Source organism: Maylandia zebra, linkage group LG8, assembly GCF_041146795.1.
Source record: "Maylandia zebra isolate NMK-2024a linkage group LG8, Mzebra_GT3a, whole genome shotgun sequence".
Classification (NCBI taxonomy): domain Eukaryota; kingdom Metazoa; phylum Chordata; class Actinopteri; order Cichliformes; family Cichlidae; genus Maylandia; species Maylandia zebra.
In genome coordinates this window covers 29,886,100-29,902,692 of record NC_135174.1, presented here as the reverse complement: position 1 = coordinate 29,902,692, position 16,593 = coordinate 29,886,100, and the positions used below count along the sequence as shown (strand labels likewise).

The 16,593-nt window shown below is 44.0% G+C and overlaps 1 protein-coding gene across 5 annotated transcripts in view; it reads left to right on the top strand.

Annotated features, from left to right (window-relative positions):
• The first annotated feature begins 8,065 nt into the window (after window positions 1-8,065).
• Window positions 8,066-16,593, top strand: part of tcerg1l (transcription elongation regulator 1 like) — an 89,614-nt gene continuing 81,086 nt past the window's right edge. For 3 of the 5 annotated variants that reach the window (XM_076887786.1, XM_076887785.1, XM_076887782.1), the window contains exons 1-4: window positions 8,241-8,725; window positions 10,554-10,768; window positions 12,731-12,823; window positions 12,921-13,071. In XM_076887786.1, coding sequence (XP_076743901.1) covers window positions 10,568-10,768; window positions 12,731-12,823; window positions 12,921-13,071 — 445 coding nt within the window. In that variant the 5' untranslated portion in view covers window positions 8,241-8,725; window positions 10,554-10,567. Of the gene's footprint in view, window positions 8,198-8,240; window positions 8,726-10,493; window positions 10,769-12,730; window positions 12,824-12,920; window positions 13,072-16,593 lie in introns of those variants that run through there. The other 2 variants (XM_076887783.1, XM_076887784.1) reach the window with 2 other exon arrangements.

Below are 16,593 nucleotides of genomic sequence, written 5' to 3'. Positions count from 1 at the left end.
AGACTCCCTCTGATTGTTATTCACCTGCACAGCTGCAGCTTTTCCACTTCATGACTTCAGTTTAAGAGAAAATGTTGTTCGTGAACAGCGATTTGCTATAGTTTGCTCACACATCACATTTATTTTCTGTGGTTCTTTAATCTGGAACGTTTTTGAAAATGAATGTTTTTAACCTCTTCACCAGTACACACTCATGGGGAAAATGAACCTTATATCTTATGATATAACATCTCCTGCTCACACATTGTTCACTGCAAAATAAATACATAAATACAAAAAAGCCCAAAGTCAAACATAACGAGCGTATTTTTCTGATGAAAGAGTTTCACACACACCTCAACCCTTCAGTTCTATTCTGAAGCTGCTCTGGGGACCATTATTTCACCTCGCTGCCCGATTTCTTTCTGGCTTGATGGAAAATTATTCTTCAGGGCTGAATTACTCATTAAGATCTTTTTTTGTTTCAAAGCAACAGATATTTTATTGAAATGTAATTTCAGATGGAGGCTCTCTGCTTGTCGTTGATTGGTTAATGAGGGTCTGAAAGCTTAACGAAGCATCATGCTCATTAACGGCTGTGATTCTGAGCCAAAAAAACCCGTCGTTACTCCTCTTTGTACGACTGGGATCTGCTTATTCTTTTTTCATAAGCTCAGCCACATCCCTGGAGATCAAAATCTCTTCTTCGAGAGAAGACTGCTCTAAAAGTACATTACAAAGTTGATGAATTGAAACATAATAAACTGAGATGCAGAGAAAAGTAAAGGACATCAAAATTACATTTCTAAAGACACAAAATAGGAATTTCAGCTTAAGAATATCACTGGTACTTTCACCCATACATTTCTTTGTGAGCTTCAGAATGGTTTTACATTTCAAGCTTACTTTATTATATAAACCTGTGTTTGAAAGTCGCTTTTATCCATCCATCTTCTTCCGCTTATCTGGGGCAGCAGTCCAAGCAGAGAAGCCCACACCTCCTTCTTCCCAGCCTCCTCCTCCAGCTTATCAGGGGGGACATCAAGGCGTTCCCAGGCCAGCTGATCTCTCCAGCGTGTCCTGGGTTCACCCCGGGGCCTCCTCCCAGTGGGACATGCCCGGAACACCTCACCCAGGAGACATCCTTGTCAGATGCCCGAACCACCTCAACTGGCTCCTTTCGATGTGGAGCAGCAGCGGCTCTACTCTTGTGTGAAACTTGTATGAAAAGCCTACAAAAGTGAAAACAGATATAAGATCCCTTGAAAAATTATATAAATGAAACTTGTATGTTTTGGATACTTCCTAAAACAATATATGAAAGTAATGAGAAAGTGGCCACTCTTATTAGTAAATCATATAAGTTTTTACTATTTCTTTTCCATATGGGTCTCCTTAATTATGTCTATTTTCCTACAACATTAATTTCACCTTCTTCCTCTGTTTCTTCGTCACATCTAACCCTAAAAAGCAGCAGCCTCTTATTACTGTGAGCACTGGCTAGCAGTTTGTTGCTCGTACTGTTGATAGTGCAGCAGCCAACAGCTAGCATGTTAGTTAATCTGACAAGTTTAGCTTATCTCTTAGCTTTTCAGCTCCACTTCTTCCACACTAAACTCTGTTCTGCAGTGTGCATGAGCACAGCGATGGTAGGGTAAGGGGCCAACTGCGTTAAGAGATTTGATCGGGCAATACAGTGACATTAATGTCATTGAACAATTGTGTTTCTGTCCACTGCGCGGCTGTCCTTCGATTGACACATCAGGCCCAAAGTGCATCAGCTCACTGGGAAAATACCCGGTGTGCTAGATTATCAGTTCAGGCCTGCTACCTACACTTCTGTAATTGAGGCATGGTTGGTTAGATGCTTGCTGGCTTCAATGGAAGAACCTTCCAGTGGGATTGTGTTCAGGACAGTTGGAGTGGTTTTGTGTGGTTTGTCTGTCTGTGGTTGTTGGTTTTAAGCTCTGAGTTTGTGTTCAAATGACCAGGAAAACAGCAAGTGGCTTTTTGGCCTGAATAAATTCATCTGTACACAGATCTTCACGTGTAAACGCCAATCCTGCTCATAAATTAGGATGATACATCACAATGGTAACAGCTGGGGAAACTACAACATGCTGTTTCCATGGAGACCATGAAGGAGAGGAGGAAAAGAGGATAATTGTGTTTTAGGAAACACTTTAACTAATCAGCTCTAGCTGACAGTCGGGGTAATGGGTGTGTTTTGTGTTGTCATGCCGACTGCAGCTATTTAAACAGCTTTCATCATCACAACATGACAACAGAGTGAGCGTGGGACACACGGACAGACGATAGATGGAGATAATAGAGGAAAATAGGAGGTTTGAAAATGCTTCAGTGTAATAGCTGAGCCTCTCTCATGCTCTCTCTCTCTATTATTCTTTAGTTTCAGTCTCCAGACTGAAACAACTCAATTTCACCCCTCACTAACACTGTGTGTATGTATCTGTTAGTGTGTGTTGCAGTGTGTATGACCAGCAGTCATTTAAAACAATGACAAACTGCCAAACTCAGAGAGGAGAAGGAACAAAGAAAAATGATTTTTTACACATTTCAGGGTTTCTGTTTCTGTGTGAAATATTATCACGAAACACTTTTGAAAGCTGCTCATGTTCATGGGCTGGAGGTCGGAGGACTCAGCCTGCTCTCAGTCAAAAGGTAAACAAAAGCATCATTAACTCTGTGCTCATTATCCTCTGAAGCAGCTCCCAAACAGCTGCAGTGCAAAACACATCAAGGCTGCCGTGTGCATGGCTCCTGTCTAACAGTGTCAAACACTATATATGTGTAAATGTGTGTCACAGGTTTGGACACGCCCTCTCATTTAACATTTTTTGAATGTTTTTAGGAAATCTGCAGAGGGAGCTGAAGGTTCGAGTTGCCAAACGTCAGCCACAAAACTTCAATGACTTGCAGAGGATCTGCATCGAGGACAAAACCCCCGACATGTAAAACTGACTTCTGTGATTGCAACAAAGGTTTTGCCACCAAGCACCAAAGCATCATGTATTTGTTTCATTCATGAAAATGTGAATAAATCAGTTTTGAAATGCATTTTTCTGGATTTGTTGGTTATTGTTCTGTCTCCCACTGTTCTAATAAAGCTACCATAGAAATGATGGACTGAGCATTTCTTTGTGGGCAAACTTACAAAATCATTCTTCCCTGACTGTATATGCTGATGATGTCAAGTCTATTTTAATGAAAAGTGACTGAGGTGAAGCTTTTTTAATCCAGTGGCTCCAGCTGTATTCTTTGACCTTCCTATTTGGCCCCACATGAAAAAACCAGCATTTACTGGTTTAGGTGTGGAATGGACCTGCTTCACCCTCACATGCCATCACGTAGATCTGCTAACCAGGAGCTTTGACCGTCCCGAAGACATTTTTATAAATCCACAGGAGACACAGCCTTTGCACTTTTGGCTCCTAACATGTAAAAGGAGCTGCCTCTGGAGGTCAGGCAGGCGCCGTCTCTTGCTGTTTTTACCGTGCTTTTAAAAACACGTCTTTTCTCTTTGGCCTTTAACTCAGTGTGAGTTGTCATGTGTGTTAAACTTTTGTATGTCACCATACTGATTTATTCGTTTATTCTTCTTCGCTCGTTAATACAAACTGGGCGTCACAGCGAACGCCGTCCCCACAGATACAGCGGCCAGGGAAGCACAAGTCAAGACAATTCTAGTGGCAAACTTGTCGTTCCAACCATGGTCAGCGTTACAGTACACAGCGAGACAGCGAGACAGCGAGACAACGTTCCTCCAACGTTCCTCCAACATTCCTACATATGGAAAAACAATCAACACAGGACTACATAATGTGAGAGACAAGTGTGCAAAAAACCCCAGAATGACACAAACACAACAGTGCAATAGAAATGTGCAGCAGTGGCAGTGGGTTTTGCAAACAGTGCTTGGTTGATTTATGAAGGTGTGTGTGTTCATCCAGTCACTGAGTGTTCAGGAGTCTGACGGCCTGGGGGAAGAACCTGTTCCTCAGTCTGGCAGCGAGGGCCCGGATGCTCCGGTACCTCTTTCCAGAAGCCAACAGGCTGAAGGGTGTGCGAGGGTGTGTGGGGTCCTCCACGATGCTGGTGGCTTTGCGGTCGGAGCGGGTGTGACAGGTGTCCGTGATGGAGGGGAGATCTTCTCAGCTGTTCTTACTATCCGTTGTAGGGTGTTGCGCTCTGATAGAGTGCAGTTACAGAACCGCGGTCGTTGATCAATGCTCATGAGAATTTGCATATTTAATGATCGAGGACCTGACCTCCCAGCCCATTGTTCATTCAGTGGGCTGGTGTCAGTCACTGTGTAAAGGTGCTGTTTATAAGGTTGGAAATAGGGCTGGGTTTTTATAATCGATTCATCGATTAAAATCGATCCTGGCTTGGACAACGTGAAATCGATTCATTAAAATCCTGAATCGATTTTTTTATATAAATTTATTTTGCCCGAAACGCCAGAATCTCAGGTTAAACCTCACAAAATTTCAACAACTACCAAACAGCTAAAACAGTAAATGAGAGCAGGAACACGGCTTCTGCACAAAGACGTGAACACAAAGCGCCGACGCATCAGAATCAGTGAGATGTGACTTTCTCACCGACGGCACGGACACGGTCGGGGCTGAAAGCGACAGCTCGCTGATTCTGATGTGTCGGCGGGTCGAGCTTTGTGTTCACGCCCTTTTTGCGCTGATTCTAAAGCTGCAGGTTTTATCTCTCTCCAAACAATATTGACCGAACCAGCAGCAAAAGAAGATCCAAACTATCCATCCATCCATCCATCCATCCATTCGCTTCCGCTTATCCTTTTCAGGGTCGCAGGGGGCGCTGGAGCCTATCCCAGCTGTCATAGGGCGAGAGGCGGGGTACACCCTGGACAGGTCGCCAGTCTGACAACCATTCACAGACAACCATTCACACTCACATTCACACCTAGTAGCAATTTGGATTAATCAATTAACCTATCCCCACAAACTGCATGTCTTTGGACGGTGGGAGGAAGCCGGAGTACCCGGAGGGAACCCACGCAAACACGGGGAGAACATGCAAACTCCACACAGAAAGACCCCGGCCTGATGTTGGAATTGAACTCAGGACCTTCTTGCTGTGAGGCAACAGTGCTAACCACCGTGCTGCCCCCAGCACCCAAGATCCAAACTACGCTTCACATAAACATGAACTCACTCTGACTTTTGCTGTTTTGCTTCCACCACAATGCACAGCTCTCTCTCTCTCTCTCTCTCTGTTTTCTTCATTATTCGCTTGCTTGTTATGCACAAGTCTACTGTTGTTTACAGCCTGTCAGCCGCTGTTTTTTTTCTTTTACTTACTTCCGAAAAGAAAACCTAATTTCTGCCGTTCAATACTGAACAAATTTAAACGTTTTAAAATGATGCAAAATGCAAAACGCCGTGTCTCTAATAAAACCTCTGTTACGTTCATGTGTTGATTAATGGTTTTCTTTTGTTTTTGATGGACTGCAGAATATTTTTATAAAATCCCAGAACAGGAAAATCAGCTTCATGTTTTTCTGTTTTATCTTCAGCTACTTTGACACAAAGGCCTCGCTGTGATGCTCACACCTTTGATAAAGGCTGGAAAGTGTCAGCTTCCTTTTTATAGATACAAAAATATGTAAATGTACTGATCTGAATTATAATATTTCTGTCTGAGGCAAAATTTCCCAGATTCAAATCGAATCGAATCGATTCGGGACCTTGTGAATCGGAATTGAATCGATTCTAGAAATTAGTGACGATACCCAGCCCTAGTTGGAAACCTGCAGTCAGCTGAGACTGAAGAATGTGACGAAACGTTTCTCCCACTGAAAACATCCAGACGAACAGAATCAGCTGTTTGGCATTTACCATCCCAGCAACAGGGCAACAATATGAGAACAGGGGTCTGTCACACGAAGCGCTCCTGACATCAGCCCCACAGAGCTGATCAAGACAATAATCCAGAAATACCGATGAGGTGGAGGGCCCAAAACGTCTCTTCACTGACGTTCATCAGCAGGAAATGTAGAACGAAGTTTGCTGCTGCTCGATGGTTTTTTCACCTGACTGAAAGACGTTACTCCGAGTGATCGATAAACACATGAAGTGTTAGTACGGAGGACTTCTCTGTGTTTCCCAGGATTTTTATTTATCCTCCTCTGCACTGATCTGTCCTAGTTCCTATAAATATTTGTTCTGTGACTTTGTTTCACTGCCTCATGTGAAGTTTATTTTAATACTCGTGCCTTCAGCTGGAGTGAGTTTTTTTATGAATGCAAAGCCTCAGTCTCATTTACACCTCCACCAGGGATTAGCAGTTTTACATGAAACGGGTTAAACGTTCTCTGATATCCTTGGCTAATTTGAATTAATTAAATCAGTGGTGAAGCTCCACTCTGCTGCCAACCAGGGAAAATCATTTATTCATTTCTGAAGTCTGCCAGTCATTAAGCTTCAGGCTGAATTTCAGTTTGTGCAGATTTGTCTCAGAAAATCAGATCATGTACCGAAAACAGGTTTCTGCAAACTTCCTCATTTTATCCACAGAGATCAGTTTGTCCTTTAAAATAGTGATGAGCTCAGATTTCAGTTTCTATCACAGAAAACGGGAACAAAATAGACACAATCTAGCACCTGATCCCTTAAGTTTTATGTCCTCAGTCATACTCCGTGTGAGATTTAATCTGTGACATTACTAGAAAATACTGCCGTACTGATTCATCAGAACTGTGTGTGCATGTGTGTCGATCACGAGCAAACACTCATTAGTGCGATAATGAAGACAGTTTATTCTGTACGTGTGAGTTTTTTCTGAGCACACGCACAATTTAATCCGACATATTCTGGTGACGAGTGTGTTTATTTTACCTGATATCAGTAATTGTTTCTGACTCGAGCGGCTCTGCTGTAATCTCTGCAAACACACACTGATATTGACAGACGGATTAACTGTCGCCCTTTCAGAGGAGATGCTCGCCGCTATGATCTACCTCATCATACGACATTTTTTTTGATGACTGACGCATGGAAAAAAGACACACCAAGAATCTGTGAATGTTGGCAGATTATTTTAAAGAAACCAAAAAGTTTGGGTTAGATCGGGGGTCTCCAACTCCAGACCTCGAGGGCCGGTGTCGTGCAGGGTTTAGACGTGTCCTTGATCCAACACAGCTGATTTAAATGATTAAATGACCTCCTCAACATCTCTCGAAGTTCTCCAGAAGCCTGGTAGTGACCTAATCATGTGATTCAGGCGTGCTTACACAGGGTCACATTTAAAACCTGCAGGACGGTGGCCCACGGGGCCTGGAGTTGCCCAGCCCTGGGTTAGATTCTGTTTTCTGCCTCAAAGCTTCATTGATTGGGTCACTTTTTTATTATCTTTATACATGAAAAACAACAATGAATGAGTGGGAGATGTAAACATTCACAGATACCTGAAAAAATATCACATGTGGAGAGTTTTTCCTTTTCTTTTAGAAGGTCAGTCGTAGTGGCTCTTGGGTGCACCAGAGAACAACATGGGGTTAGCATCTCGCCCAGGGATATTTGGCACACAGACTGGAGCACACAAGGATCAAACCACCAACCTTCCAGTTGGTGGGAGACCTGCTCTACCAGCTGAGCTACAGCCAATCTGAACTATGAGGCGAGCTCAGCATACCCAGGGCACAGCGCCGCTCTCTGAATTCACTTACACCAGGGGTGGTTTTACCCTGGGTCAGCACACCTGAATCACATGATTAGTTCCTTACCAGGCCTCTGGAGAACGCCAAGACATGTTGAGGAGGTCATTTGAAGCAGCTGTGATGGATCAGGGACGCTGGCCCATGAGGCCTGAGTTCCCCCACCCCTGACTAACACCAACATCAGAAATCAGAATCAAAGGTAAATGGCCTGCATTTGTATAGCGCTTTTCTAGTACAGAGGCGAGGCTGTAGGGGCGAGTCTGGCAGCCTCCGACCAATCACAGTTTTAGATAACCACTGACCCTGCTTCTAGCCCCGCCCATTTCAGTGAACATGCAGGTTAAACTGTTGGCCAACTTAGGAAGTGCTGGGAAGGAGCTACAGGTGAAAGGCGATCAGTACCGGAGGGGGGAGGCAGGAAGCAAAACTGAAACAGTCTTTCAAAGTAAAACAGAGCACAAGAGAAGGAAACACTAACAAACAGACAATGGAAGCGGAAACAAGGTGAGCAAAACAAACAGGTGGGAGGAGACCGAAGACACGAGCACAGAAACGAGACTCACGAAAAGATGCGAGTAAAACTGATGAGGAGGACAACGGGAACCACAAACACGATAACCGCGAATAACTCAAAGCTCCTGATTTTTACGGACCATCGATTATTACACGCACACGCGCGTGAAGGGGAGCGGCTCTTTGATCTGAGAGAAGCTCAGCTCAAATCCGTTTGTACCGGACAGAGGGGGGAGGGGGGAGACTCCGTGACGACGCGGAGCTGCACGCGGGCTCCGGTGTTTTTCAACCATCAGGCATCGCAGTGACACGCGCGGTGTGTCCGTCGGGTCTGTCTGCGTCTGTCTGTCGGTATTTCACGTCATGCCGCGCGCGTGCTTTCACCTTAACCGTATTGGAGGCTGATCTGCGGACCTCCGCGAGCTGCAGCCCGAAGAACGTGACCGGAGAGCAGAGGCTCGGTCCCGCCGGTGCGAGGAGCAGTTTACCGGATAGACGCCGGAGGAGCTCCGCGGGTCGGTAGGTGACTCTTACCGGATTTACCGTGATGTTCCGGTCAGCTGCAGGTCTGCATTATCATCCTCCTCCATTCATCATCGTCATCTTCAGCAGCAGCTGTTCACAGCTGGACTCTGTTGAAGACTTTGACTTCAGATATTTTTCATCACGTTTGTTTTTATTTAAGTCTGACTTTAATAAACAGACACATACAAACTCTGTCATTAATGTGTGTGTGTGAGGACACCATGTTCACCGTCATGTTACATATAAAATAATATTAAGTGATTATTTTTCAGTTGAATGTTACTATTCAGAAAAGATTCAACAGCCACATTCATGCCTGTGTGTCGGCCTGACAGCACCAACTTCACGGTTCCTAATTCTGATATGATATTTATAGTGATTACTGATCAATACCTGAGTCCAAACACTAATCTGTAATCCAAGTGTGAGAAACCTCAGGCTTACATTAAGAACTTTACAATATACAATGTGAAAAAAGAGTAAAAATCATTAGTGAAATAATAAATGATAACAGAACAGAGAGGAGTGAAATAAAAATGTATTTAATCCAATATGACGGCTTGGAGCTCAGTGTGCGTCTTTGCTGCTACACAAAATCTCATTTTCTTTTTATAATAAAATTCATTTGTTAAGAACAACAATCATGTATTGATTTACAATCATAAAATGTGACTGATGATCGAGTAAAATTATAATAAAAATGATAGTTTTTATAACTGATCAGTGAAGGAAAATGTTTGAATCTGCAGTTGATCGTGTGACCTAAACTGCTGCTGCCGACCGTGTCCGTGGTGAAGAAGATGTAAGAGCACAGAGAGGAACCTGTGAGGAACATCAGTCGGAAACACGTTGTGACTGTTTGTGGTTGGACGGATTCAGTAGAAAGAAGCTTCAGCTGATCCTGATTGTAGAGGCTAAGCCTACGCTTGAAGTCTCTGAGGTGTTCGTTGGCGGGGGTGACGCGATGCCACTGTTATGAATGAAACCTGTTACAGTCCAGCAACTCCAGCCGTACTTCTCCATTTAACATCTTTATTCCACTTCCATCAGTTGCATTTGTTGTTAACAGTTCTCTTCATCCAACACCATTCATGAGAACAGCACAGTGGTCACAAACTCTTTGCTCCTTCCCAACAACAACACACCTGCCGTTAATTACGTGAGCTACCTTAAATACGTTCACATAGACACACCATATGGTAAAACACAAAAGGTAACAACCCATAAAAATGGCTCCTGCTCCGATCAATAAATCGCTAAAGGTTCATCAGTGTTTCAAAGAACAGGAAATGCTCGTGGTTGTCTTTCCATCAAAATGAAATTACTCACAACTCTGACAGGTGTGATGATGATTTTGAGGTGATCAGTATGATCGGATTGATAATCAGTTGGATCAGTAATGGTTTCCATGAAGAGAGTATACTAAATGCAACAGTAGAAACAGTAGAATTATATTCTATTGTTAAAGTGGAGTTCAAACACCAGTTGGAGACTTCAGTTTAACATTTAGTTCTTTGATAACTTTTAAATATTTATTGGTCTGGATTCGGAGGTGTTGGCAGCGATCCGTGGTCTGTCTGGAGGACTGATTTTGGATGAAGATGCAGTGTTTCTGTGGAAGTGTCACTTTGCGCTGATGAAGCTGATGTCACGGCTGTTGAAAGCATGTGCTCAACTCGGGTTTGACTCGTTTATGTTTTCTTTTTGTGTATTTTTTATTTGCAGATTGCTAACCTCAGCATGAACTTTTCTTTTCTTTTAGCATACGGTTTGACCCATGTGATCATACTGCTCAGCCCTAATTTGCCCGTTTGCCACTCAGATGGTGATGTCATCATGATGCTGCCAGTCACCCGGTTTAAAGGTCAGCCAGCTGGCATGGTAACCACCACCACACCCTGGCTGTCTGTAAGCACTGACCCCTCCCCCCAGTGGCTGTGGTTGGCCAGCTGGTCAGCTGCAACATACCAGGCCATGCCTCCTTTGGTGTTCTACCCCCCAGCTGTGTGGATACCTGAGCACGCACAACTGATGCAGGTAACGCTGTCTGCACATCCTGCTGTTACACACGTTTCAGTTTCCTACCACAGGCTGCTAACAGAGAAGCTCTTTGTTGAACGAATCCTCCAAAGCTGTCCCAGCACTCTACACCACAGGTGTCCAACTCCAGGCCTCGAGGGCCGGTGTCCTGCAGGGTTTAGATGTGTCCTTGATCCAACACAGCTGATTTAAATGGCTAAATGACCTCCTCAACATGTCCTGAAGTTCTCCAGAGGCCTGGCAAGGAACTAATCATGTGATTCAGGTGTGTTGACCCAGGGTGAGATCTAAACCGTGACACTGGCAGGACGCTGGCCCTCGAGGCCTGGAATCGGACACCCCCGCCCTACACCATCCTCATCGTGGTCTGGTGGAAGATTTGTTTTTAATATCAAGCAATGGCTGCCTTTCCCTCTGCTCTGTTTGAACCTGTTCTGTATAATCATTGTTAGTGTTGCCTGCTCACTCATATCTGGCACTGTTCTTGGTAGTTTGGGTGATTGGTGCTGATGTGCTCAAAGATCACTAGAAAATAATCGAATAAAAAAACCTGACAGTTTCTTCTCTTGTTTATGGGAGATCGTCATAATCAAATAATAATAATTATCAAAGAAAAGAAAAGTGAGAACTTCCAGAATTCTCAGGTAGTCCCGCACGTCCTCATACAGTAGAAGTGCAGACCGCAGAAAGCCTCAGCAGGAAGTGACAGAAAGCTTTTCACAGCTGGAAACGTTTTACTCTGCAGAGTCACGCTGGAGTCTCCTCTGAATTAACATTATTGATGAATTAACAGCGCTGAAGGCCCCCTGCCCTGCTGTGGACGAGTCAGGTCACACGGAGCGATGCACAAGGATTTGACTGGCTTAAAACAAGGAAACCAATCAAAAACATTGTCTGGAATTTAGGTTGCTGAATGAACGAGGCGTGTCCAGACGTAGGGACAGCTTCATTGTGTTACATGCAAATCAGTCCAACAGTTTTTCTTACATGTTGACTGCTATATATTCAGCATACACTATTTTAGTGATGCAAATATGTCCGAACGTATCCCCTCACATCAGCATTCGGATGGAATTTAATTAGCTCAAAGTGATTACATTTCTGTTGTAATGTAATTACATTACAACAGTGAATGAGCCGAATCATGAGCAGCGCTGACTGATTACAAGACCTTCGTTTATTTTAATGTCTCATGTTTCATCTTGTCCCTGAAAGTGATTGATTTATATGTGAAGCGAAAGGGTTAAGGACATGATTTCCTCACATCGCTTCTTCAGTTTGATCTAAAGTGTCTTTAAGTGAGTTCGGCCTCCTCAGCAGTCTAGAGATAAGATGAAACTTTAATGATCCCTGAGGGCAAAGTGAATAATCGTCTGTTAATTATCGGTGTCGTATTAATTATCTCGTGCTGCTCTTCTTTAATTCTTTCTGCATAAACTCCAGTGACAGAATTTAACATCTTATCAGCAGACCTTCTGAAGTAATTTTTCTTTTCAAAGCATGTTTGTGTCGAACAAAGAAAACTGTCTGAAATCCTGCACAGTGACATTAAATGGTGGCAAGAAAGGAAGGAGCTGCAGAGAGTTCTGAGGTTCTGTGCCTGGACTGAAAAGCCGCTGACAGATCTGGACCTCTGTGCTCTGACTGGCCTCTTTTCACTCGTGGACGATGGATGAAGGAGGTTTAGTTTTTATAGTGATAATGGATCTCTGACAGCTCCTTCACCTTGATGAAAAATCCTTTTTCAATAAGAGGATGATGAGTTCAGGTCCTCATTTTATTCTGTCAGCAGCTTCATCTGAAAGTCCTCCACTTATTTCTGCACACAGCACAAAGGTCAGGCAGGGCCAGGAGGACAAATTGGACAAATTCTCCGACAGAAGGCTGCACCAGCACCTGTCTGTGTGTCTGTCTGTGTTGGTGGAGCAGGAAGTTCATCCTAATTTTTTGTGGTTTCAGTGGGAACGTCCAGCAGTTGAAGTCGTTCCTCTCGTCCAGCCGTTTTATCAGTCTTCACCTCTTCACCATCATTGTCATCATCGTTTCCCAAAGGTACGCACGCACGGACGCGCGCACACACACACACACACACACACACACACACACACACACACACATATACTGGAAAATGCTAATGTTGCTACTGTAGTTGCAGATCACTGATACCTGGTTCTCACCAGAGGAAGTGGGGGTGTTTCCAAGGAGACAGAAGCGCCTCCTATTAACCAATCGGATAATCCCGAGATCACGTAGACAAACCTCTGCGGCCAACCTGCTGTTGTTCCCTCCTCAGCTCTCAGGTAAGACAACACCTGCTGCAGATGTTGTGTTCGTGCTGGCCATCTTTTACAGTTTTATCTGGTGAGGATGCAGAAACGTGACAAACCAGGTGTCATGTGACATTTCTGTTCACTGAGTCATGTGACCTCTCAGTTCTTTACCTGCGATCAGTACAGTTGGAGTCAGGTATGTTTCCTTTATGAATCCACCTGATTATTCTGATCTGTTTGTTTAAACCAGCCCAGAGAGTTTAAGATTACACGCAGTTCATCCAATCAGATCAGGGACCTTCACGTCGAGGCGGGGCTTCTCATCTGGTCCTGTGCATTTAATCTGAAAGGCTCTGTGTAAAGGCCCGGCTAATCTGGAATCGAACCAACAACCACTGGAGGTTGGAGGTGTTTCAGGGATGCTGGATTCTCATTTGCCATGTTGCCATGACAACACGGCTCATTTCTGAGAGCTGAGTGGCTGTAGCTCGCTGCTCCGAGGTGAATGTGTTTTTACTCTCTCTCACACACACACACACACGTACTGGTGTCAGTGTAATGGGAAGATGATTGGTCCATTTGAAATTACCCAATGAAGCATGATGGGAAATGTGTGCTATTCAGCCCTGAGACCGCAGGCATGTGTATTGATGAGCAGAAAAACCGTGACGGACATATGAACGAACGAGGTGGCGGTCTTATTTAAAGGTGGTGTTATTAGATAGACTGAATGATGGTAGGCCTATGTGAATGTGAATCGGTTCTGTTCTGACTCAGGTGGTGTCTGCGCTTTGGAATCAGCCTCACAGGGTGGGGTGGCTGTAAACAGTGAAATGTTTAAATGTTGGTTAAACATCAGCCTGCTGATCTTCTCCTTACATGAAGGAGGGTCAGAAGCTCGTATCAACTTCACTGATATTCACAGTGTTATTGCCCCTTGAAGTGGGATCAACTCTTCAGGAGACAAAAGTGAGTGTATACACTCTTAAATTTCTCCGGCAGCATGGCCTCGCCCAAGTAGGTTTGCCCCTGAATTGCCTCCTGCATTCCTGATTTTGTTGGTCTTCAATCCTCATGTCCTCACTTGTCTATACTATGGTGGGAGGTTAAGAAAAAATATTATTTTACTTGTACTTTTCGCTCCACTGCACTATTTGACAGATTTACTGTCCATTGCCCTAATACATGAGCATGGGCTGGGCCAGAAGTAACTGACCAGATGATTACAAAGAACGGCTGGGAGTATAGAGACTGAGGAGGTTGGTGAGATAGTCAGGGGCAAGGTTGATTAGGCATTTGAAAGTAGGCAGCAGAACTTTAAAATCAATACGAAATTTAATAGGCAGCCAATGTAAGTCAGAGAGCACTGGAGTAATACAGGCAAACTTTCTAGTTCCGGTTAGGAGACGAGCCGCAGCTTTCTGAATGAGCTGTAACCGTTGGAGGTGAGCGAGTTGGAGTCCAGAGTAGAGCGAGTTACAATAATCTAATCTGGAGGTCACAAAGGCATGTACCAGTTTTTCAAGATCTTTGTACGGTATTAAACGATTGACCATGGAAATTTGGAAGAAGCCAGATTTAACCACAGAGGAAACCTGTTTATCCAGCTTAAATGAGCTATCCAGGCAAACACCTAGATTACTTACAGTATCTGTAAGAAAGTAAGCAAAGGGAGCAAATCGGGCAGCTAGCTGGTCTCGTGGAGTGTGACTATCCTACACCATAATCTCAGTTTTCTTCTCATTTAAAATGAGAGAATTGGCTGACAGCCACTCTGTAACCTCTTTCAAGCTGTCAGACAAACGATTCAATGAAGCTGGCAGGTCATCACACTACTGGAAATAGATTTGAATGTCATCAGTATAACAGTGGTAGGAGATCTGATGTTTGTCAAAGATAGAACCCAGGGGTAGCATGTACAAGGCAACACTGGAGGGCCCAGCACAGACCCCTGTGGTACTCCACGGCAAACAGGGCAGTGGCGGATGAGTAGCAACCCATCATGAAAGAAAGTCCTACACGAGAGGTAGGATTTAAACCAAAGTGCAGAATCCTTGATGCCTATAACATGTTCCAGTCTCTCTAAAATCATTTTATGGTCTACTATATCAAAAGCAGCGGACAGATCCAATAAAATTAAAATGGCAGGGCAACCTGAGTCGGTAATTAAAAGAAGATCATTGAAAACCCTCAGCAGTGCCATTTCAGTGTTGTGGTGAGGAAATTTGTCACTAATGTTATTTGCATTTAAGTAGGCCTGTAGTTGCAAAAGGACAGTTCTCTCTAATATTTTAGATAAAAACGGAAGTTTAGCGATAGGCCTATAATTCGCAAGGTCAGTATGGTCGAGGCTAGTTTTCTTTAGGATAGGTTGCACCACTGCATGTTTAAGTGCAGATGGGACATGGCCTGCGAGTAATGATAAATTAGCCGAGCTGAGTTTGAACTTCTCAATTGATCAATTATGCTTTAAGAGTAGAAAGTGAGATTGGTTCAGATTTGTAGAAGTTGGACGGAGATCCTCCAGGAGGACGAGGATTCACCACAGGAAGATGAGGGAGTGAGGTTTTTAGAAGTGAGATTTTCCTCGTAAAATAATTAAAAAATTGCTCACAGAGAACTGGGGAGGGTTAGGGTTAGGTCTACTTTATCAGGGCAAGGATCGATCGCAGAATTGAAAATTTTAAACAGGACCCGGGGCTTATGGGTATTAGTCACGATGGTGTCGGACAAAAAAGCCGCTTTAGAAGTCTTAAAAGAGTCCTGATATATAGTGCGGCTGCTACGTAAAAGGGATACCTGAAGCTTATCTTTTTTCCACCTCCTCTCAGATTGACCACAGGTATGGTGTAACATCTCGTATAGAGTCATTTAACTGGAGTTGAGTGGAGGATCTAGGACGCTTCATTTTCACGGGGGCCACTAGGTCCAAGGTGGTGGAGCATGCGGATAACATAGCATTCATAATCTCCAAAAGTTGATTATGTTCATCTGGACGTAGCGTTTTGAGGCAGAAATGTTTCGTCACTCATCCAGGTGACTTCTTCAGTCTCAGCTGACTGCAGGTTTCAATCTTATAAACAGTACATTGCATAATGACTGAAACCAGCCCACTGAAGGAACAATGGGCTGAGAGGTCAGTTCCTTAATCTTAATTATGCAAATTCTCATGACCACTGACCAAAACCCACTGATCAAAACCCACTGATCAAAGACCATTGATCAAAGACCACTGATCACTGAGTCCCATTCACAGAGTTGGGGAATGGCTGCAATCACAGCATTGTAAGATGGTGACAGATGTACCCTTAGGCCCCTCCTCCATTCAGAGATGGTCTTTCCCTTTTCACGTAAATGGCCTCCTTGACTCCGCCCTCAAACCAGCGTTCCTCCCTGTCCAGGATGTTACATCCTCATCCTTGAAAGAGTGTCCACTGGCCTGTAGGTGTAAATATAATGCAGAGTCCTGGCCTTGTGAGGTGACTCTGCTGTGTTGTGCCATCCGCTCCGCCAGAGGTTGTTTGGTTTCCCCGATGTTTAAATCCTGGCACT